This window comes from Chinchilla lanigera, unplaced genomic scaffold (assembly GCF_000276665.1).
Source record: "Chinchilla lanigera isolate Chin_1 unplaced genomic scaffold, ChiLan1.0 scaffold00007, whole genome shotgun sequence".
Lineage (NCBI taxonomy): Eukaryota > Metazoa > Chordata > Mammalia > Rodentia > Chinchillidae > Chinchilla > Chinchilla lanigera.
In genome coordinates, this window is record NW_004955408.1 from 22,621,148 (window position 1) to 22,645,815 (window position 24,668).

The 24,668-nt window shown below is 43.8% G+C and overlaps 1 protein-coding gene across 2 annotated transcripts in view; it reads left to right on the top strand.

Annotated features, from left to right (window-relative positions):
• Positions 1 to 9,227: 9,227 nt before the first annotated feature.
• Dock2 (dedicator of cytokinesis 2) overlaps positions 9,228 to 24,668 on the top strand; it is a 429,458-nt gene continuing 414,017 nt past the window's right edge. For both annotated transcript variants that reach the window (XM_005376310.2, XM_013509168.1), the window contains exon 1: positions 9,228 to 9,347. In XM_005376310.2, coding sequence (XP_005376367.1) covers positions 9,305 to 9,347 — 43 coding nt within the window. In that variant the 5' untranslated portion in view covers positions 9,228 to 9,304. The remainder of the gene's footprint in view (positions 9,348 to 24,668) is intronic.

The following is a 24,668-nucleotide window of genomic DNA, read 5'->3' on the forward strand; positions in this document are numbered from 1 at the left end:
CTTTTGTTGTTTCATTGTTTTTTTATGAGACAGGATGTGTACAGTTCGACATGCCTTTGAACTCACTATGTAGCCCAGACTGGCCTCAAACTCACAGTGATCCTCCCGCCCCAGCCTCCCAAGTCTTGGGATTACAGGTGTGCGCCACCACATCTGGCAACTTTTAGAAATCTTTTTGACAAAAATTTGCACACATATTTAAGCTCACTAAGCAGCTGAATTGAAGATTAAAGAGGATTGATTAGTAGAGGAACACATCTAGCTTTTGCCTCAAACTTAGAGACTGAGGCAATTGTATTGAGTCTTGAGTTCTCTAGGAATATATTTGGAAAAATCACTGCAGTTGATGGGAAGCAACTGAATAATTTTTATAAGCAAAATAGTGCCCTTTTAATTTATTTTTAATAAAAACCAAATTTGTCATGGAAGAGGGATTTAGAAAAAGATAAGAATAGAGGTAACCCCTGACAGCTGGGAAGCAGAGAGAGAAGCCACAGACAAGAATACACACTTGCAGGTCACGCTGCCAGCGGTCCACCTCCAGCCAGGCCCCAATCACATTCAGCTTCTGAACCATCAGTCGATGAATTCACTGTTGAGTACAGTGTCTCTGTGATCCATCACCATTCAAACACATGAGACTTTGGGGGGACATTTTAGATGTAAATCAGAACAGTAGCTTTATTCGTTATTGCCAAAATTTAGAAATGACCAAGCTATCCTTCAATTAGTGAATAAACAAGTAGATATAACCATACAGTGGAATATAATTCATTGATAAAAGTTACCAACTTGTGTTAAGACGTGAAAGAAACTTAAATGTATATTGCTAAAGGAAAGAAGCTGTCTGAAATTGCTACATACTGCATGATTCTAAGTAAATGATGTTCCAGAAAAGACAAAACTCAAGGGGAAGATCAGGAGTTGGAGGGTGAGGTGAGTTGGGGATGACTGGGTGAAGCACTCCATTATTCAGGGTGCTCCATATTTTTAAGGCAGTGAAACTATTCTTTGTGATAGTGTAGTGGTGGATACAGCACATTATGCATTTGTCACAACTCAGGGAACCGCACAACACAAAAAAGAATCCCTAATGTAAACTACAGGCTAAATAGTAATATAGCAGTACTGGCACATTAATTGTAACAACTGTACCACACTATTAGCACATTTTAAGAAGAGGGAAAACTATGCCTGTGGGGAAGTACATGTAGATGGAAACTGTCTTCTCAATTTTTCTGTAAATCCAAAACTGTTGTAAAAAAGTTAATTTTAAAATAGAATAGTTTCATCATAACAAATGAGACAGTTTGCAGATTGGAAAACAAAGGGGAAAGGAACAAAGAGAAATGTACTATCTTGAATATGGTTGCTTCCTCGAACTCCTACAAAATTAAATCTCAGAATTTATGTTTATAGTATTAAGATGTTAGAAACAATTCTACCGAGGTGTTTGGAGGTGGGGCATTTGGAGGGTGATTAGATAAAATGAGATCATGAGCATGGAGGCCCTGTGATCGAATCCTGCTGGCTTTATAAGGAGTGGGAGAGAGACTACACAGATGCACACATTCCCACCATGCGGTGATGTGGCCAAGGGGGACACATGTCAGAAGCTGAGCATTGCTGTTTGGACCTTCAGCCTCTAAAATTGTGAGCTAAGTGAGCCTCTTTCTCTTATAAAGTAATGTGCCTCAGGTACTTTCTTATACTTATGAAAATTGGACTAATCCATGTGCTGTCAAGAGACTGAATAAACAAAAATAAGAGGTCTCAGAACTCTCTCAAGCACCCCGTCACTAACAACAAAACTACTTATTATTAAAGACTGTACTTTGCTGCTCTGACAGAAGGGAGTACTCTTTTACAAGGAACCTTGTAAGCATTACCCCAAATTTCCAGAATAGAAATAGGCAAAAACAAAGTTTTAGAAAACTATTATATAAAGGAAAAAGTAACAAGGCTACTTCAGCTGATAAACTTGACTCCCCTTACACACACACACAAACACACACACACACACACACACACACACACAGTGTCACACAAAGTCAAATGAAGGAATAGTACATTATGGACAACACTCCAAAGTGGGAAAACTGATCTAGGACACTGAAAGTTATGGGTTGAATATCCCTAATTTTATTTGATGGTTCCCTTTGCTCTTTGTCTTGCTGACTTGCCCTGGAATGAAGGCATCAACCATGATAGTCATAGCAATTGTTAAGCTCGGTTCTATAATGTAGCTATAGCAGTTACTTATTTCTGGAAATCCAAGCTGTTGCCTCAGCTTTCTCATCAATCCTGTGATCTACTTAATATTCTGTAATACTGAAGGCAGAATCAATGGTATACCTGTAATAGCTGCCTACTTAAATTAGTCAGAGTAGATTCTGATCTCGACCTGAGCTAGCAGCATAGTAATCTTTAGAAAAAAAAAAACAAAAAAACACTCTGAACTGGACTTAGAAAGATTCATCAGAAAAAAAAAATTCTCAGAAAGTACTTAATTACTTACTTTATTTATGTGTTGCTTCTTCAGTGGAACATCCAAGGATTCACCATATGTCTGGCACTTGGGATAAAGGTATGATTATGACCCATTTCTCCTATTTCTGGTCCACAAAGCACCTCTCACTTCAATGGTTCTTTTTATTCCAATGGATCCTCTAAGCTGTGACTACCATTTTTCTTCATCTATCACAAAAGACCTCGATTTTGTCCCTAACTAACTTAGATTCTACCATCTATAATTAAACCTTCTCTTTATCCCTCTTCCTCTGAATTCCCCTGGAAAACCTCCTGTCCTTAGTTAAACCCAACTTACTGTGGTACTTCTCTGCTCCCCTGATGACACATAGTTTGGATCTTAAATGTCTCTCATTGCCCATGTATTAAAGGATTGGTCCCCAGCTTGGCACTATTGGGAGGTGGTGGGGCCAATAAAAGGTGAGGCTTATTGGGAGGTCTTCTGTCATCATGGGTCAGGCCTTGAAGGTTAGAGTAGGACCCAGCCCCTTCCTCTTTCTCTGATTTGTTCTGAGCCATGAAATGAGCAGCTTTGTTCCACCACATGCTCCCCACCATGATGTGCTTACTCGCTACAGGTTCAAAAGCAAAGGGTCCAAATGTTGATGAGCTGAAGCCTCCAAAACTATGAGGCAAAACAAACCTTTTCTCTTTATAAGATGATTGTCTCATTTTTTATTTTATTTTTTGGTTTTTTTCCAGTGCCGGAAATCAAACTCATGACCTCGCACTTGCCAGGCAGGCACTGTGTTGCTGAGCTAAATCCCCAGCCCCTTTTTTATTTTATTTTATTTTATATTTTTTGTTTTTTTTTTCCGGTACTGGGAATCAAACTCATGACCTTGCACTTGCCAAGCAGGTGCTGTGCCGTTGAGCTAAATTCCCAGCCCCTTTTTAAATTTTATTTGTCTCAAATATTTGTTACAGTGGTAGAAAACTGACCAACATATGCCTGGATATTTTAAAAAATTGGTTGGTCACTCAGTCTGAATTAGGAGAGAGGACTTGAGATGTTGGTAAATTGTAGACTTTTGCTAGGTGATCCTAACCCACAGCCAGAGTACATTAGGTCTAATTCTTGCCTCTACTAGAATAGCTTAAAATGGCAGAAGAAAACCATTCAATCAACTTATCTCTTTCGCTTGAATATTATGGCCAATGAGTGCTTGTGTTCCAGCTCTTTGGGATGGCTTTCACTTCTCTTTCCACACCTGCTTCCCCTCCTCAGCCTCAACTTCACATTTTATTTACCATTTGCTGCGTGTTTATGTGTGTCAACTACTAATATTGTACGTGCTTTTATATATTAGCTCATTCAGTCTTCTTAACCCGAGTAGATGCCACAGAAGAGCTCTATGTTCAAGATATGGAAACTTCAAGCCAGAAATGCAAAATTACTTGCTCTAAATCACACAGCTAGTATTTGAAGCAATTTACATTTAAACCCAGAATCCATCTCACTCATCGTATAATACCACCTCTCATGGGATGCTGAAACAAAGAGAAAAAGAATGAATGACCTCTGTCTCCTATCACATTTACTGACCGATCTATTTCTGTACTCTTGTGTCTGCTCCTTTCCCTCCTTTTGCAGTGGGTGACACAAACTGTTCTAGTATGTGCATCCCATTCAATCTGATATATCTGTAATGACCCCCTCATATCTATATCCTTTCCATCAGGCTAAAAACGTATTGGGGGCTGTGGTAAGCCAGAGTGCATGTTCTGGCCAAAGGATGGCTGCTGATATTACTGCCTTGATTCTGCCTTCAGAAAATGCAGACCCTCCATGTATTTAGATGCCAGACTCTAGGAGTTTAGATGAAATCACTTGGTTGTCAGTTATTGGCAATACCTTTTCTTATAAAAAATGAAACACCACAAGAAGCAAACATGCTTGTAAGACACGTAAATTGTTCTTCAGGTTTTGCTTTTGGACGATAGTGCTGGTCTCTGTCCAGTCTGTCTAACAGTGGAGAATCAGTCAATGCCAATCAGACACCGACAAGGAGCAAGACTGAGGTCATCGTGCACACATATAAGCCTCAGCGGCTGGGCAGGAAGGGCTACAGGAACCTCCAAGCAGAGTGGGCTGTTAGAGGAAAATGAGACAGCTCAAGAGAGTGGCTACTGTAAGCACCAGGGGGCGCTGTCTCACTGGAGGGGGAGGTGGGAGGGCGGGGGTCACCTCGGAAGTCTTCCTAGGACGGGTTAGCCTAGGGAGGAAAGGGTGTTATTTCTTGTTGCAGGAAAGATGAGAGCACACAGAGATGTGAGAACTCGCGGTACTTTGAGGAGACATCACATCACACAGTCTGGTGAGGACTGAGGGCTATTGTGAGTGTAACGTGGGAAGGTGGTAGTGTAGGAAGGGGCAGACAAGGCAGAAAATGAAGCTGCAGAGGGGCTAGAATCTCCTCATAAGGGGCTTGTTGGTGTCCTTAGGACCTTAAATAGTACCCTGGAGGATATGGAGGATGCATCGAGGGACATTAATCAGGACTTTACCATCTTAGAGCTGAGATAGATCCCATCGGCAGCCCTGTAGAGTGTTAACTAGCAGTAAGTTTGAGGCTGACATTTAATGGAATAAAGTAAATCTTAGATAAGCAGAAAAGCTTTTGACCTTCCCTCCTCCCTAACCCTCCTCCCCATTCACTTCTAGGTATTAGAATATTCCCTTAAGGCAGAATTATATGAATGACCAGTTATCTACATACAGCCTTTGTCATTATTGTTCCTTTCGTGTAGCTGACTTTTGCACATTCATCTCCTAGAACCTTTTGTGGTGCTGATGGGGACCTAGAATCCTCTCTAGTAAGTTTATGGTAGGTGAATAGGACTTTTAGTTCCTGACTACCTGAATTGTTCAGAGCATATTCACAGGAGCTCTTTCCCGTCACTATTAGACATAACAAGAAAATAACACTATGGAAGCTGCAGTTCTCAAAGGCAGAACATGAGGGATACTGGTAAGGGGTGAACCAGGAGACCCTTAGCATTGAATAATGATGGGCCGTACTGTTGCCAAGTACACCATTCCCTGTCCTGGATCCACGTGCACTGTATCTGGGAGGAGGAGAATGTGCGGGAAGGAGCCACCCCTGTGACTTAGAAGGAACAGCTGGCAGATGCTGAGTAACATGAGTGGTACCCACAGTGGGCTTCCTAGGACAGGAATGGATGGAGAGCGCTCCAGGGGCTTTGAGGCATTGGCTATTTCAACTCATATGAACATATTTTAATATTTTGTAACATTTACAGCCATGCTGCGGAATTCCAGCCAAATCTCAGACCTGAGTATCTGACTCTGAGAAGGGTGAACCTCTAAGGCCTCACCTTCTGCTGTGCCTTGGAGAAGGATGTTTCTGTTTTCTCCAAAATGAGTCTGAAATGATTTCTTCAGTCTGCCATTGAGGCTGTGTCTCGCTGCTTCCTGTGAAATGCCCTGATTTCACAAAGATAGTAAAATCTCTCATGTTACCATAAGTCTGCTCTGTTTACCTTTTCAGGCTTATTCTGGGAGATTAAGGGGAGTACAGCTGTTGGGGATAAGAGTTGCAGATATAACCTGGAGAAGAGAGAGGTGAGGAGCTCAAATCAAAGTTTCAAATGAGAATCTTCACAAGATAGCAGAATGGAGGGGACAACAGGTTCAGCAGCTGGTTTTGAAATCACTCTTTGTAGTGAAAGGGAAGATTACGGTGAGTCAAGCGCCTGCCCTAAGAAGGTAGGAAGGTAAGGATGCAATTCCTAGTCAGTCACAATGGTCGATGGCTGCAAGGGGTCTCATCCCTTTGGCCTCAGTTCACTTATTCGCAAAATACCTCACAGGACTGCTCTGAAGATGAAATGAGACAATGAAGGTAAATTCTTAAGTCAGGGACTAGCATGCAGCAAGTGCTCAAAGAATGGGGCTTAGAAAAAGCTGCTTTAATAAAACTATGTGACCAATTGTGTTATAAATTTTTAAGGTGGTTTTAGTTTTTATATTTGACTATGTATCTCTCTTGTCAATTTTTTCATGGAATAATTAACTATAATTAAATATGTCTGTCTCAAAACCTTAAAAACCATCTCCTAGTCAGTATGAGCTTTAAAGATTTCTATATTAAAATCTGCCCCACTAAGAGGTCAATTAGCTTCCAGTCAAAATAACTTGCTAAACTTCATCTTCTTCAAATACAGGCAGTTTTTCAACTCTTTTACACCTGTGAATAATTTGTTGGTTTAACATGATTTAAGGAACAGATTACTATTTGAGATCACGTCACAGTCTGAATGAGGAAATAACATCTTTTGTTCTCTTTCAGTGTCAGCCTCTCTTGTTGTCTAATATCACCTTCTACACCCCACCTCCAACAAAGTACTTTACCGCAATGTCAGCGTGAAGTTGTTTGTAAGTTTGAGACCACAGAAGAAAAGCTTTTGTACTTGAGATCATCTGGCCATAATGTATGAAGGCGATACAGCTGCATGTTGCAGAGGATGGCATTCTATGCTTTCTTGGCAAATCTGGCTTGCCACATGTGTTTGGATGGCTCATGAGCTAAGAATAGTTTCCATATATTGAAACGGCTGAAAGGAAATCAAAAGAAGGCTCTCCTATGTACCAGCTGTGTGAGACGATATTCTCTAAGGTGAACGTAAAATTTCACTAGAGATCAATGTTAACAGACGAACACTTGTAATGAACTCTAATGGTAGGGCACACTCAGTTTTAAGTCAAATAAAGTAAAATATTATCTCATCCATTCTCAAATTTATTTGTCATTATTAGATCTGTGTTACAAAAGAATATATTCAGTGACTAGTATATTTTAAATATTATCAATAATAATGAAACTTTTTTTATGGTTATGGCAGATTTTTTTCTCTGGTTTTACTAGTACTTATATAGCAACCTGGATTTTGCCTCTTGGCCTGCAAAGATTAATAATATATTTATGATCTGGGCCTCTACAGAAACTATTTGCCAAGTTCCAATATATAGTGCAAATTTATAATACTGTCGTGGTGACTGGTTCTGTGAGTCACTTGGTGTTACGATTTGTATCTAGATGTCCCCTACTACAAAGCCTCATGTGGACATGGGGGGGGGGCTTTTTTAGAGGTGGTTGAATCTAGAGTGTGTAATTGATACAGAGTATAATGCTAGAACTAAGGGTGGATGATTACTAAATCAGTCCACTGGTTAGGTTGACACTACTTTAATCCCCATAGCCTGGATACAGTGTAAGCCTCCTCTCTTGCTTGCTTTGCTTCCTTCTGTCTGACATGAACTATTTCTCCTCTACAATGCCTCTCTGACATGCCACCTGCTTTGGAGCCAGCTGACTATGGACTGAAACCTCAACAAACTGAGAGCTAAATAAACCTTTGCCCCTTTAACTTTAGATGTCAAGTGTTTTGTCTCAGCAGTGAGAAAAAAGTAACTGAGACTCTTGGCAAAACCATAATCCCCACTGATTTAATCAAACACCAAGCGTGACATAGCTACAAAGTGTTTTCAGATGTGATTAACATCTACCATGGGTTGGCTTGAAGGAGGGTAGATCATCTTCAGTAATCTAGGAGGGCCTGGTCCAGTCAGGCACAAGGGTTAAGCATGGGACTAAAATTCCTTGAAAAAGGAGAAACCGCCATGTCAGGCAGTTTTACCTCTTGTCTGAGAGTTTCCGACCAGGCTGACAGGGACAGATAATTAGCATTTTAGCTTTTATAGGTCAAGGGTCCCAATTAAAAGATATTTATATAGCTACTTTTACAAGGAGAGAAAACAATCTTTAGCAATCAGAAATCAATAGATTTCAGACTTGTCTGGCCAGCTCCATAATCACTTAAAAAGTTAATAACTTCAAATACAATAAAATTAGTGCACTATTTTGTGATAGCTGCCTGTCAGCTGTGATACTGCCTACCTGTCTCAGTGACTGGAGTGCAGCAGAAAAGTGTAGTGAGAATCAGGAATAAAGAAAGAAACTTCAGAAAGACTCAGCCTCACTCTCCTCACTGTGTCTTCTAGAGATGCCTGCCTTTTAGGATAGAATTTATCCCAAGTGCCAGGATAAGGCTTTGTGCAGAAATGTCTGTACTGGGCTAAGTCTAGGACTCCTTTCCTGATTGACTGGCACTGCCGGTTAGTTGTGCACATGTGTATTTTCTGAGAACAGTTTCTAGAGCTTTCTTCAGATTTTCCAATGGGTCCCTGGCACCAAAAGGATAAAAACTGTGAATGACTCCACTCCAGGCCGATATTTGATTCTTATATGTGACCAGCTGTGTACACTGTCTTTCTAGTCCTTGGGATAATCATACGAAGTAGGTACTAGTATCCTACTTTAGGGATGACAACACAGAACCTTTGAAAAGTGAAGTAATTTGTCCTGGTCTGGATTCGAACACAGAACTGACAGCAAAACATGTATTAAGGTCTCTTCTTTCAGTAGCCTCAGAAATCAGGGGGCTCTGCATTGCAGAGACTGCAGAATTCTAGGTACCTGCCTGGCCTTTGCCCATCGGCCTGGGGGAATAAACTAATAGAGGTTGGTACCAGATTTGGCGGGGGGTGGGGAGAAGGGGGGGCATCTAGCCATAGCCTTCTAAGGTGCCTCTGCAGAGAGCGGGGAGGCGGGGCAGGACGCCCCGGGAGGGGTAGGCGGGCCCTAAGGGAGAGTTTGAAAAGAGGAAGGAAGTGGGGCCCGGCAGAGTGCCTAGCCACCCCTGCCGGCTTCCCCACAGGAGGACGTGAGGCCCTGAGGCCCCCGGCCCAGCCATGGCCCCCTGGCGCAAAACTGACAAGGAGCGGCACGGCGTGGGTAGGTGTGGGTGTAGGTCCGCGGCGGACAAGGGCAGGTGGCCAAAAAGCCATGCTAAGGAAGATGCTGCGGGACCTGGGCACGGGCAGGGCGCGCCGACTCTAGTCTGGGGCGCAGGATCCTCAGCCTGCTGCAGGCGATTGGCCACAGAGCACGAGGCTGGGGGAGAGGAAGGTGGGCACCGCATCCACAGCCCACACCCAGCCTGGCCCTTGCTCTCCGCCCGCTGCTAGCAGCCTCTGCCGAATGCGTGTGAGATGGGGTCAAACTTAACGCTTGGTACCCGGCTCCTGGTGCCAGGCTCGGTCTCCGAGTGGATGCTGTGGCCCCACCGTCGAGGGAGCCTGCTTTCTCCCCTAGACAGGCTCAGCACGCCTCCCTGCACTCCTCTGCAAAGCTGTACCCGTCTGTCTGCCGGGTTCCCGCCTGTTCCTCCCCGGTCAGATGACCCCTGACACGGCACAGTGTCCGGGAGGCAGTCCAGATTTGGGGTGTGCGTTGGTGGGCGTCTTCACTCAGCTGAGCACCTGCAGGAAGAAGGGCCTCTTCGGGGCATCTGGGGGTAACCGAGAAGCAGCCTTATTATCTTCAGCCATCTCAGCTCTTAAAGGCTTCTGCCTCAAGTTCAGGGGCGGAAGTGGTGGCTGGGGGAAGGGAGGTGGCAGGTACCGTGACTCTTTCTAAGTGGCACTGGTGGTGCAATCCTCATAAACTCAAGTGTGAATTTAAAGCCTCACTCTGGTGATTGCTAGGCAAGCAGGTGCCAGACTCTCCTCTGGGGGTGATTTCAGCCACATTAGACCACTCAAGTTCCCCAGAGTGATTACCTACAAGGGGTTCCCCGGGCCACTGTTCAAGAAGCACAGCCCAGAGAGCTCAACATTTACGCAGTCATATGCTAGGTGTTAAGAGGAGAGGTCCCTATCCAGAGAACAAATAATGATCCATAACCTCAAGGGGTCTCAGTCAGATACCTCTGGCTACAAGATGGAAAGTCTGAACTCAGTAAAGATCTTCTTAACTTTAAAGCTTCTCTTACTCTGGCCCTCCCAGCTTGTGGGTATCAGGCTAACTTCACAAGGGACCAGGGGGTCTATAGAATGGGGCAGGCCACATACATGGAGGGACCAGTGGCATAGGAGTTGGAAATGTGCATAAAGAACATACTCAAGAGGGAAGGAACTGCTGGCAACATCTTTTGCGTGGAGAAAGAGTGCAATGGAGGGAATGATTCACCTCAGGGAAAGCTGGAGGTATGTTTTGGAGAGTTAGGAATGCCAGGCTCAGGAGTTGGGCCCTTTTCTAATTAGGCAGTAGGGACCCATAGAGGGCTTCTGAGGAGGAGAGGGCGTGAAGAGATCTCTGGGCCAGTGTGGAGGGAGAATGAGTGAACAGAAGAGCAAAGGTGCCTGAGAAGCAGACGAAAGAAAATGTTGGTAGGTCGGGTGATTAGGGTAGTTAATGAGGGAGCCGGAATGTGGTAAACAGCACCCCCTCCATCACTCTGAGAGCTATACAGTCTACACCTGCACAGGCCTTTTGCTGTGGTGTCAAGTCGTGGGCTCTAGTTCTAGACTTCCTGTTTTGGATTCCAGTTTCCAACATTTTCTAGGTCTGTGACCTAAGGCAAGTTACTTACTCTCTCCAGGCCCTGGTTTCCTTGTCTGTATAATGGGGTTAATATAAGCACCTCTTTCCCATGGGTGTGAGATGAACTAAATGAGCTTATCTGCAAAAAATGCCTAGAATGATGATCATACAAAGGAATTCTTACTAAATGTTATTGATTATTATTTTTAGGCTTTGTCCCCCTTGGTCCTAGTTAGGGCATGACGTCACAGAGTGGGATGGGGCTACAGAATGAGTAGGACTGTCACTCCCTCCAACAGACATTAGCTCACCTGTGTGGACTTAGGTAGGATTCTGTTAGGTCTCAGCTCTAGAGGCTTCTTGAGTTGGAGGCAGAACTGATATTTTTCATTGCCTGTTTATGAAAATGTGGGGCTTATTGAGGGCACTCTGGGGTACACAGTGAGTGCAAGGCCAGCCTGAACTATATAGCAAGACCTTGTCTCAAAAAAAAAAATCCCCAAACAGAAAAAAATGTGGGCCTTAGAATGTCTGTGACCCTATAGGGAGTCCAAAACACTGCTAGATGCCTGCACATCAAAGCAATCTCTTCTCCCTGCAGGTAGATGTCAGAAGTAGTGACTGTAATCTGCAATTCTATCTGCAGGCTCTGGGTGGATGGAAGAGAAAGGCGAGGCTTAGGTTGTAGTGATATGGGGAACTGGGACCACCTAAAATAAAACAAACAGAAACAGTAGTTGACCCAAGAATGAGGATGTGTCTCTGACACCATCACTATTGCACGTTGATCTGTGCTCAGATTGTCTCCTTTTAAGTTCATGTATTAATGCTTTTGTATGGCAAGGCATTCTTATGTGAAGATCTCTTGAGATGCTAGATATGGGGACTTGGAAGGAGACAAAGAGCTAGAACTTCATGAGGAGCATCTCTGCATGCTGTCTCAGCCGGTTTCCTCTTCCAAGCAGGTGGCATTAGGGCCATCCTTCCTGTGGTCTCACTAACAAAGGCTGCTGGTATCTGCTGTGGGAAGGGGGCTTTAGAGGGGGCCGTGGCACCACCAGAATCATGTGCTTTCATAGTTATCTTGCTATCTGGTGGGCAGTCAGAGTGATCCTGTATCAAATCCTGGCCACGATTTTCCTTTTCTGCTGAAACCTGAACATATTGATCAGAGTCTCAGAGAAGATCTGGGATAGTCTCGGGGTAGACAGACAAGGCTGTGTGCCTACAAAGTAAGAAAAGGAACAGACTGTGCCTTGAGTAGTTATATATAAGGTTAGAAGCTTGGGCTCTGCAGTCAGAACCGACTTCAAATCTGCACGTTTCTTTCTCTATGAAGTAGGGGAATAATAACAACAATAACAACATAGGTCTCATGAGGTTGCTGTGAGGATTGAACAGGGTTATGCATGTAAAGCACTTAGTAGTGTGCCAGGCTCAGTAAGAGACTGTGAGAACAACTGACTTTGACTGAGGTCAAGGGACTAACCTAGTACAGTAATTGCAGAACCAAGAGAGACAGTCATACATCTAAAGGCAGGTTCAGAATAGCCATGCTTTTTAAGGATGTAGGGTTCTAAGGCTTATATCCTCATACAGAGTCTTTATCTGACTTCATAATATCCATATAAGGTGATCTATTATGAGTCCAGTTTTACAGATAAAGAGACCAAGGTCCAGGGTTCCCATAACCTGGAATTAAGGAGGCTGACCCTTAAATTCCATAGTGGTCAGACTACAGGCCCTTTTTGCTATGCCAGGAGGGCATCTTGGAAAGGGAATGTGTGAGTAAAGGCCAAAAAATGGGATGTGTGTAGCACATGGATCAAACAATAAACAGTTGATTTGACTTTAGAAAATATTTGTAGAGAAAAAAGAAAATAGGAGAGGTAGATTATGGCCTGATTTAAAGATTTTTGTGTGCCAAGGTGAGTTTGGGTTTCCTTCTGTGAGTATTGGGGTTTTGAGCAGGAATGTCACCTGTAAGAAACTCATGCAGTCAACTGGGAGGAGGGGTAGGGATTGAACATAGACTAAAAGGAAATAGGTAACAATTTTGCTTGACCACTGACTGCCTGACTAGTCGATCTGAAGAAGACCAGTTCCAGTTAACGTTACTACATTTATCCTCTCTGCCTGAGATTCTGGGCAGTGAAGAGTTTCCTTCTGGGAGGAGAGAGGGAGGGCTGGAAAAGAAAGAGGTAAAGAGAAAACAACAGTACCACTTAAAGTATGATTTTCAGTGGAAAATAAAACCCTCCAAATTAAAGCTTGACCAAGCTACATATTCTTTTTCTCTCACATAGAAAGCTCAGGCCATGAAGGTTGTAGGGCAGCTCATTCTATCTCTTGCGTTGCTTCCTTGGCATGTGGTGTCTGCTTCTAAACCAATCTGGCTGCATAAGCTTCCCTATCTGGTCTCTTTCCCCACAGCGGGAAGGATGAAAGGCAGAACAAGGAGGGTATGGTCCTTCCCTTTAAGGACACGTAGCTGAAGATGCACTTGGTATTTCCATAACCCATGGCTACAACTTACATCACCAAACCTACCTGCACAAGAGGCTGCAAAAAGCATTCTGTTATAGAGGTAGCCATGTACCCAGTTTAAAAGTAGGATCTTTATTCTAAAGAAGGAGGGGAAGAAGGATATTGAAGATGACACATTAATTTTCTAGGACTGGCATAACAAAATACCACAGATGAGGTAGTTCACAAGCCAGAAGTTAATTGTTCCACAGTTCTGAGAACTGAAAGTCCAAGATCACAGTTCCATGAGGGTTGGTTTCTCCTGTGACCTCTCCTGAGTTCGCAGATGCTATTTACTGTCTTGTCACATGGTTGTCCCCTTATGCATCTATGTCCTTGATGTCTCTTCGTCTTCTTCTCTGTAAGAGTACTAGTCACACTGGATTAAGACCCTACCATAATGGCCTCATTTTAATTTAAACACTGACCTGTAAATATGATTATGTTCTAGCATATTAGGGATTAGGATTGAATATATGCATTTCAGGGAGACAAAGTTAAATCTAGAATAGCTGATCCATGGTTTCTGACATGGTATTTAGGTACCATAAAAGAGGGTTTCAAGGCAGGGGACTTAAGGTAGAGGGCTAGAGTAGATTTGCTTGTCCTAAAGCTGAACCTGCCAAACAAATTTGTGTGGGGCCTCAGTTCTCCTCATGGGGAAGAAAAAAATCTCTACTCCTCTTAGGTTCTCATACAGGAGCCCTGTAAATTAGACTAACAAGAGACAGCTTAGCAAGAGAAAAACTAACAAGTTTGTTCAAGCATACCTTATGCCCACACATGAGAGTATCCAGAGATAAATTCAATTTGAACTTGAGTTTATGTAATATCTTAGCAAAGGAAGAGTGAAGTTTTTAAAGAGGTAACAAAGGACAATGAAAAAGGGTCCTAGCTCCAAGGGCAGCAAACAGTGGGGATATAAGTACATGAGAACAACCAGGGGAAGATAAGAGTTCACTCGGGCAGGTCCATCTTGGAACCAACTTTCTGTCCTGTTCATGGCCATAACCTTCCCTTGGACAGGAAATTTAAGGTTGACCTTATTTCTTAGAAGGGTCTGCTTTTAGGCAGCTAAAGGAAGATCCAACAAGCCTTCTTTTTTCTGCATCTGTTGGTTCTCATTTACCTCCACCTCAAAATAGTTATTATGCTAAAGAGGCATATTTTGGGGTGGCATATTTTGACCCTTTACCACACAGAAATTTGCTCTTTATCTTGTTTCCAGTTATAGTTTTGTACCTGTGTGTGATGTCTGGGGAAATTTGCTGTTTTTTTCTGAGGACTGTAAGGAATAATCTGTTTGATGTTTCTTTTCTAGCTTCTGGTGGTTTACTGCTGTCCTTGGTATGCAGGTGCATCGTGCTGACATCTGCCATTCTTGCTGTGTCAGTCTGTTTCTAAATTTCTCCATTTATTAAGGACACCATATCATAATCCATCAGGGCCCACCTAGTGGCTTTATTTTAAATTGGTTACATTTTCAGGAAGTGGAATGTAGGACTCTAAGGTCTCTCTTCTTTTGGAGGTGGGCAAAATTCAAGTCAGGGTCTGCAAAAGCAGAGAAAGGGGCTTTTCCATTTCTTGTTGGAGGATATGGAACAATTTACTCTCCCCTTGCCCCAGTGATGTGGATGATGCTGTGACAGCCAGGACTCTGGACAAAGCTGGTCTGTCCTGAGATTGAGAGACTTAGACTGGGAAGCGTGTGTTGGAGTCCCTCTGTGGCAAGAGTGCTAGTTATGGTTTAACTTAAAAGGTGGTGTGTGTGTGTGTGTGTGTGTGTGTGTGTGTGTGTGTGTGTTTATGTGAAGATTGGGGTGGGTTGTGTATTTTAAGTATCAGATGGATATCCAAGAAACTGAGGGACCAAGGCCCCAGATGCCTGAACTGGGGCAGCCCTGGAAATCTCTTCCTCTCCTCTTGTGGCTTTTCGGCTCCTCTGTAGACAGTGGCTCCATTCTTTTTTCTCACCTCACCAACTCCCTCTGATTCTATTACTCTTCTATAATTTTATTTATTTACTTTTGTTTTATTATTGCATGTTCTCAGTACATGGCATCTACACTCACCTCAGGGAGTAGATACGTGTACTTAACATACCTTGGTTCTTTCTATTCCCCTTCCCACCTCCCTCCTCACCTGAGTCTCTAGATCACCTTTCTCCATACTCATTACTGTTGTTATTGTTTCATTTAGATTATATTTGTGACATATAATGATTGCATTCATTGTAGGTAGTTGGTACATGTATGTGACATGTCTGAAATCTTTTTACATCCTCCTTCCTTTCCTCTTCTCCCACCTTGGTCTCTTGATCCCCTTCTTATTTTCAAAAGATCTGTTGCTGTTTCTTTTTGTCAATCTTTTAGTTTGCTCTTTATTTCTCCTTTGGGTTACTCAAGTGAGAGACACCATATGGTATTTAAGCTTGTATGTCTGATTTATTTCACTTAACATTATGTCTTCAAGGTGCATCCGTTGTCCTACAAATACCTCAAATTTATTCTTCTTTAGAGAAAAGTAGTATCCCATTATGTGTAGATACCTCATTTATAGTTTGATGTTCTATAACATCACACGGTGACCCCAGCATGCCATCTACCCCTACTCTACACTGCCCTGTGGTTCGTGCATCCATTTATCGTCTGTGTTTATTTGTTTAGTGTCCCAAGAGGAAAGATTCAGAATGGTGGATGGATTCATCTTTTCAGGAAAGTCCTTCCAAGTCAGAGAATGGGCGAGCCTAAGAATGGGCCCCCAATCTGGTCTGGGTGCGGCTCCTGAGTAGTCTATCTACCATGGCTATGGGATAGAGTAACATGGCTGGCTACTCGTGGCTAGCTGGAGTTGTGCACAGTTGCAACATAGACAGAAGGAGCAGAACACGCATCACAAACGCTCAGGGTGAACTCCACTTTGAGAGACCAGATATATTGCTCTTAGTACTGAAGGCAGGAGTTAAGGGATAGAGAGCATTATTTGCTCGCTAACTCACTCTTTCATCATTTGTTCATTCTGCCTTTATTTCTTATATATATTGTTGGGCATTTCCTATGTTCCACGCAGTATGTTAGCCACTGAGATGACTATGTTAGGTCAGTATAATACCTACCATTTTGGAATGTATAGTCTGGTAAGGAGAGGAGAAAGTGGTCTTTGGGGATTTATCAACAAACATAATTATAAATTGTGATATGTGCGGTTAAAATAAAGATACATTTTTCCATAACTGAGAATTTTTTAGGGAAGAATCTTATATTGGAGAATGTGAGGTGGCCTCTGAGGAGCTACAGGGAAAAGAATTCTTAAGGAAATACTTGGTGGGGTAGTACTTCGCAACACCAGCTGAATGTATCTTTGAACTGGTTCCCAGAAATTAGCCTGGTGCAACAAAAACATGTGGGTTGGAAATCTAACTCCTTTCTAGCACCAATTCTTAGGTGCCTGGGCCTCCTGCTTTCTGATGCTTCAGCAGCTTGAAGTAATTTCAGAGTGCCTGCTGGGCTGGCTGATGGAGTCCATGGAAAGAGTTGGCCTAATGCCTAGGTATATGGGAGCCTCAGGCAGTGATGGCCGTCTTGCCCCCAACCATAATGTCTGCATTTGAATCAGCTCTAATGACAGATTGCGTTTGTAATCTCTGCTTCCTTCTGAGATCAGCATTTTCATAGTGCCTCTGTATTTTGAGACAGGAAATGTACCCTCCATAATGCTCTGCTAATTTTTGGACCTTCAGGTTTGTTCTTTATAAAGCCTACAGACCTTTTCATTTAATAGCCAATAACACATGGATGCCACAATCCATGTTGGCAGCGTGTATCCTACAAATGGGAGACACTGATGCTTATCACCACCCAATTCCTGATGAATGTGGGTAGAGACACCACAAATGTTCCTTCTAATAGGTGCTGTACTCTCTCCCTTCTTCCTACCGCCTGTAATTGGTGTGAATTGAGAAGCAGTCAGGCTAAGCTGCTTAAACCTTACTCTGTCATTTGTTCTCCTTGGAGAAAATCAGCTCTTGTCCCCCTGCCCCAACAGATAGTGTAGAATTCTGCACTGTTTTAAATTTGCAGTGGCAGAAACAAGGGCTGCAGGGGAACATGACCAACAACGTGGGCACTTGCCCTGTTTTCTCTCCAGGCATTGCCCCAGACCACTCTAGTTGTTCTGAACAACACAGCGCCCCTTGGGTCAAAGCCTGGATTAGAATAGTGAAAAGAGACTTAAGCAGATAACTTGTGTGAATTCCCTGGACATAGAATAAGGTCTGAATGCAGTGGATATTCAGCAGCTATTGGTGAAGGTAAATTAAGTGGTACAATGTCAGGCTTAGAGACACCCTAACTGGCATGTTCTGCTGCAATGAAGGGTCATCCCTGGTGTCCCTGAGCCCTGGAAAGTGGGATTTTGTGCTTGCCTTAGTGGTAGTTACAGTAAGGAAGTTATCTGAGGAGAAAATGGCCTAAGCCAGTGATGGCAAACCCATTAGAGCTGTCAATGATATGAACAGCCTGCAGTGGCACCCGTGCCATAGGTTCGCCACCACTGGTGTAAGTGGAAAGAGCAGCCAATTCAAAATGCTGAGAAGGAAGCCTTGAAGATGGTGGGAGGCCCCTGTGGCTGGAGGGGTGAGCAAGGGGCAGAATAATAGGAAGTGGTTCTGTGAGAGGAGGCCACATGGAGCATACCTGGTAGGGCTTTTGCTCTCAATGGAAAGGATGGGGGTATTGCAGGGTTTGGAGAAGAACTGTTGAACAATCTGTCTTGTGTTTTGAAAGGCTTATTCGAGAAGTTTTATGGTAAATAGCAAAGGGGAAATAAATGTGGTGGCAGGGACACCAGTGAGGCAGCTGCTGCAGTAACCCAGATAAGAGGTGGCAGGACTCACATTAGGAAGGTGACAGTGGAGGTGACAAAATGAGCTCAGATTCTGGATACGCATGTTATAGGTGGAGCAAATGAGATTGTCCTCATGGGCAGAGGTGAGAGTGAGAGAAAGAAATTGAGGGTGACCCCAAGGCTTTTGGTATGAACAACTGGAAGAACAGGAATTGCACAACACAGTTTTTGTAATTTAACCCTGATCTAAAGTGCCACCAACGTGTTCTTAAATAGTTCCACTGCCTCACCTTTTTACAGCATTTAGAAAGATTCAGGTTAAACACCCACAACCAAGTGAGTAATATTATTTTCATTTCACAGATAAGGAAACTGAGGTGCAGAAGCCTTCAAGGTGTCATGGAAATGCAATCTGTTTGGGGCTTTAAAAAAATACATATCTGCCCTTCTATTTTATTGAAGCTGTCACTTTTCACCTTGTGTCTTGCTTGGACTTCCATTGCCATAACTGAGTGTATACAGAACAGCAGTATTTTTAGCTCATGGTTGTGCAGGCTGGAAAATCCAAGAGCATTACATTCGCTGAAGGCCTTCTTGATGTGTCAGAGCATGGGAGAGGCATTATGTGGTGGGAGGGCAAGACCCCCATCCCCTGTTTCTCTTTCTCTTCTTTTAAAGCAAGTAATGACACCATGGGAGGCCTCACCCTTTCAATCTCATTGAGTCCAAACTACCTCCCAATGGACCTTCCTCCAAGTACCATGAACATATGAATTCAGGGATGAAGTTTCTAACATGTGAACTTTGTTTGGGAAACACATTCAAATCTTAGCTTTGTCTTTTACTTATGTACAAGTGTGTTATCTTCCCCACTAGCTGATAATTGCCTGAGGGCAAAACTCTATTAGGGCTTAACTCTGAATCTGTCCTGCTCCAAGGCAGTAGCAGGAATTTGGGAGGTCAGAGAAACTAATTGCTGTTTAACTATGCGTCCCCTTGAGAATCCAACGAAAGCTATAAACCCATTCTTTCCACAACAATATGCACATGTGCAATTTTACGTTATGATTTCATTAAACCCCATTCATGGAAGCCAATGAAGGTCCCTGGTGAAGCATCCTCAGTAACTATTTTATAAACTAAAATTATGCACAAAGCCAAGGCATTCTGTCCAAGATATGAATTCTTGGAGTCAGGAATAGTCAAGGCTGAGAAACAATTCTTATAATCTATTCAGATCAGTTAAATTCAATAAGCTTCTCCTATGATTGTCCTGAGCTGGGTATCGGGGTCCAGAGTCCTTGCCTTTTAGAAGCATACAGTCCAGCAGTAATCTCTCTGAATGAGCAGCAAAGACCACCATTATTGCTATGAGTGCTCCCATTTCACTGGGGTAGGTGCACCCTTACTTTATATTACTATGACTCCTGCCATTCTCCCATCATAATTCATTGCAGTTTTGTGTTGAATTGTCTGGGACCCACCATAGAATGTAAGTTCCATAATGGCAAGACCATGTCTCTTGTTCTCCAGAGCACAGTGCCCAGCACAGGGCAGGCATTCTGTCAGTAGCTGTTGACTGGGGAGATGGATGGGTTGGTGGGTGGACGGGTAGGTGATTGGCGGAGGTGGAGAGGGAATGATAGTGGTTGGGAGTTTTCCTGTGTTTGGTGGGCTTATCAGGTTGCCTTCATCTTCCCAGCCCACCCCTCCCCTGTAGGAAGCTAGGTCCTGTGGGAGCGTCACAGCACTAGATGGAAAGCTCTTGACCCCTTCTCCAGACCTGTAACAGTGTGGTTGCCCACTGCTTCAAGCCCATCTCTTCCCCACCCTGAGACTCCATTAAGCTACTCACTGTCCCTCATCCCCATTCTCTTCCCTGCACCCCTCCCCATCCCCCTTCTCACCCCCTCCCACCCTCCTCAGTTCTTTCCTTGCCCTTCTTCTTCCCCTTCTCTCTGTCCAGTCTCACTTCCTTCATGCAGCCTCGTTCTTCTCCTGAGAGCGCACAGCTGGTGCTCTTGCAGTGTGGCACTTTGTCTTCAAGAATGCTCCTTGCTTCTTATGTGCTTCTACTCAAGTTTCACAGAAGCTGAAGGAAAGCCGGAGCCCAGCTCCTCACCCCCACTTTTCTAACCTGTGGGATACAGCAGTCTGTAGGAGACTCTTGAATTTGGGGCTGGAGGGCTGATTTGGTGATTTCATCATAAAGCACCTCTCCCAACTCTACAGTGTATGTGTGAGTGTAGGGTGTGTAAGAATGTGTGTGTGTGTGTGTGTGTGTGTGTGTGTGTGTGTGTGTGTGTGCATGCTTAAGTGTGTGTACCTGTGCCAGTGGGAATACTTGAAAGGAAAGACGGAAATGCCAGCATAATATTTAAAGTAGGATTTGTCAACCTTGGTTTTAGTGGATATTATGAATCAGATGATTACTTTGGGGTGTTCTGGGCATTGTAGGGTGTTGTATTAGCCTATTTTCTGTTACTATAACAAAATATCTGAAGCAGGATATTTATGAAGAAATATTTATGAGGTTTATTTAGCTCAGAGTTTCGGAAGCTGAAAGTCTAACACTGGGGGGCCTCATTTGTTCGGCATCTGGTAAAGGCTTCATGTTGAATGTAGCCACAGTGGCAAGAGTGAAGGACACAGTCATCCCATGGCAAGACAGGAGGCCAGAGACTGGGGACAGGTCAGGATGTTTCCTTCCTCCCTTCCCTCCTTCTTCCCTTCTTCCCTTCCTTCTTCTCTCCCTCCCTCCCTTCCTTCTTTTCTACACACTGAACTACATCTTAGTTCTTTTTATTTTTTGAGACAGTGTCTAGCAAAGCTGCTGTCATGGTTTGGATCTGTATGTCCCTGTGAAGCCTCATGCGTTCTGAAGTGTGGCTTTTGAAAGGTTTTTGAATCATAGGGGTGCTATAGCTAAATGTGATGCTAGGAGGAGGGACCTGGTTAGAAGAGGTAATCACTGGGGGTGTGACCTGCTAGGGTGTGTCTTGCTTCCTGATTCTTCCCTTCTCTGTCTACTTTTGGCCATGCAGGCAGGAGAAACTTTCTTCCACTATACCCTTCAGTCATGCTGTTCTGCCTTGCAGATAGCTGAACATGGACTGTAACCAGGAGTCAAAATAAACCTCTCCTCCTTTAAGTTGTGGGTGCTGGGTTCCTCAGGGATGCCGAAAGTGACTAATATAGTTACTAATTTGCCACGCTTGGCATTCTCCTGCCTCATCCTCCCAAAGTGCTGGGATTACAGGCATGTACCACCATGCCTGGCTCATGTTGTTCTTTTTATAATAACTCATTTTGTCAGGGACAAACTTGGATCCCGTGAAAACTACACTAATCCTTTCCAAGGATGCTTCCCCTGGGGCCCTAAACACCCTCCACTAGGGTACATTCCTTAAATGTTCCACACTTAATGCTGTCACACTGGGGACAGAACCTTGTGACAAAACCTGCATGTCCTATGCACATGCAGCTTTGGATGACACAGTCAAACCATATCCAAGCTCCAGCAGAATGTTGAACAGTGTCTCTGGCCTCTACCTACTAGATGCTAGTAACACCCCTGGCTTTAGCTCAAGTTCAGAAAAAGCAAAAGTATACTTAGGAGGCAACATAACCTCTCACTGAGAAGCACTGGTTTAGAGAACTCATTGGAATGTGAACTTTCCCGTCATTGCCCTCTCAGTTTGGCTGACAAAACACAGCCCCATAATACCGCAGCCCGGAAGGTTGTTATCCTGGTCTAATGAGGGTGTCAGAGCTTCCAGCACAAGCCCCTCTCCTCCCTGACAATGATTCTTTCCCCTGCTTTGCTCCTGACTTTCACCTTCCCCTGGGTGTGGAACCTGGGCTTGCCGCTGGGTTCTTGCAGTTGCCATCTCTGAGCAATGTCCACTCAACGTGTGGTGCTGTGGCTGCCAGCGCCTTGTCCAGAGACTTCCGGCACACTGCTTGTGCATAGCAATGAGCGCATTGCCCTTGAATACAGAAGGGACCTGTTGCCTAGTTCTATTTCTGCCTCGAGTGGAGACTCCAAAACCCAGCTCAGGGTCTGGAGAAGTGAGCTCAGGCAATTCCATTTTCTTTCTCCATTATTGTTTTTGTTCCTCTTGTCTGGTCACTTGTCTAAACTCTACTGACACTTGATGTTGGCTGAAACTTTTGTTTTCAAACATGTCAGCAAATAACAGGTCCCCAAATGAGGTAGGAATCCATCTGGAGGGGTCACAGGGCACTAGACAGCTGCAATAGAAATTGGCAGTCATGCTGGGTCAGCGTCTCTTGAAGCAACCTTAGGAAAACTAAGAAAGCATATCAAGAAGAAGGGATATACCTGTCCTTCATATCCATTCACATCCCTTCAGTCCAACAAGTATTTATAAAATGCTTAGTAAATACTGATTGCACTTCTGCTGTGGGCCAGGTGCTGTTCTCAGCCCTAAGAATTCAGGAGTCAACAAGATAGACTCAGCGTCTACGCTACCTAAAGCTGAAGGGAAAGACAAGCTCAGTGTTTTTACAGTATATGGTTGTATATAACGTGTACTGAAAATAAATGTTTCCTGTTTTCTTGGAAAGAAGAATGTATAATGATTAGAAGTCAGACTTCTAGATTATCTACCTAACTAGTGGATAAGTTAGTTTCCCCACACCTCAGTTTTTCATCTATAAATCAAAGAGAAACACTGCATATAGCTCCTAAAATTGCACAAAGCAGAGATCCTATCCTAGTTGTTTTTACAACGTATAGCACAACAAAGGTGTTTACTTTTAACAAAAGTGTTTATTCTTGCTTTATTTCTCTTGATTTGGACTCTTGATGAGTGGAATATGTTGATACCTTTAGGTAGAATTGGTAGCTATCCAATGCATTCAATTTTCAAGGTTTTTGGAAGTCCTATCAGACTCAAAGTAGCTAATCTGGTGGTTTACCACCCTGGAATTTCCAACATTAGTCAGCGTTACAGTCAATGGCCCGACATGGCCCCATGCTTGGGAATATCCCTTTGGTTCTTTGCCATAAGTACTAGGTAGGTTTACCAGTAAACCAACTGCTACCTTGGTCCTGGGGATAGTGGTTTGATACAGAGAGAAGTCAAGTTCTCCATGGGGAAAGTGTTCATATTTATTCTCCTGGACATGGAGATGTCCTATGATGTGAAGCTGGAATGGGTATATGTGGGAATGGTCCAAGGGGCTGTGGGACCCCCCCCCCCATTTGTCCAACTTTTGTGGGCAGGAGATAGCCAGGATAGGGCAGGATAGGGTACCAGCGGTTTTCACTCATGCCCTATCCTCTATCTTCCTCGTGTGTTTTGTTTTGTTTTGTTTTCCGGTCTTCTCCATCTCTCACTCAAAAGTTGAGAGTGGCTAGGGCCTTAGGGAGTGGAAAACAAGATGACAGCTCTTCTACTGGTCAGAAACAAATGGAGGATCAGAGATAAGCAATCACACTTTAGCAAAAAGTGGCATTCTGGCTCAGTTTCCTGTTAGTCATTTAGAAAACTTAACAGAATTAGGTATTCGTAAGCAGGGCCACTTCCTTTTTCAGTAAAGTCTGCTTTTCCCCACATGAAGCCTGGAGATCAGAGGCCCTTGTGCAAAAGCAGAAATACACTTATATGCCAAATGACAATGGCATGTTTTTTTCATTTTTGAAATGAGTCCTTGGAATAGATACAGACCTTCACATTACTCAGTTTCCACATCTGCCTAAGACAACTTCTTCTTCTCCTCCTTCTCCTTCTCCTCCTTTCCTCTTCCCCCTTCTCCTTCCACCTTTCCTTTCACTCCCTCTTTCTCTCTCCTCCCCTTCCAGTACTGGGGATTGAACCCAGAGCCTTTGCACTAAGCTAAATTCCCAGCCCTTTTAATTTTTTTTGACATTCTCGTTAAGTCACTAAGTTGCTCTGGCTGGGCTGGAACTTGTGGTACTCCTGCCTCAGCCTTGTCAAGAGCTGGGATTACAGGTGTGTGCCACCACACCAGGTTCTGAAACATCTTCATAAGCCCATAGATTGGAACCTCCTCACCTGACATTGGTGGGCAGAGGATGGAGGAAGTGGTTCTTTGAGGAAAGCCAAGAGGAGATAGGGAGCAGAACACAATATGCCCCACCCTCCAAACATGACTGACACTCCTAACATGGGGGTGCTCCATATGCTGTGGATAGTTGCTCCTGTAGGAAGCCTTAGTTACCTCAGCCACCCTGTCAGCTCCCTGGCCAAATCCTCATGCAGACCTTGGGGCTGGAGGAGCAGGTAGAAGAGAGTCTGCCCAGGGGGACACTAGCAAACTGGAGAATGTCCAAGCATGAGCAGCTTGTGAAGGGACAAGGCTTGAAACCAG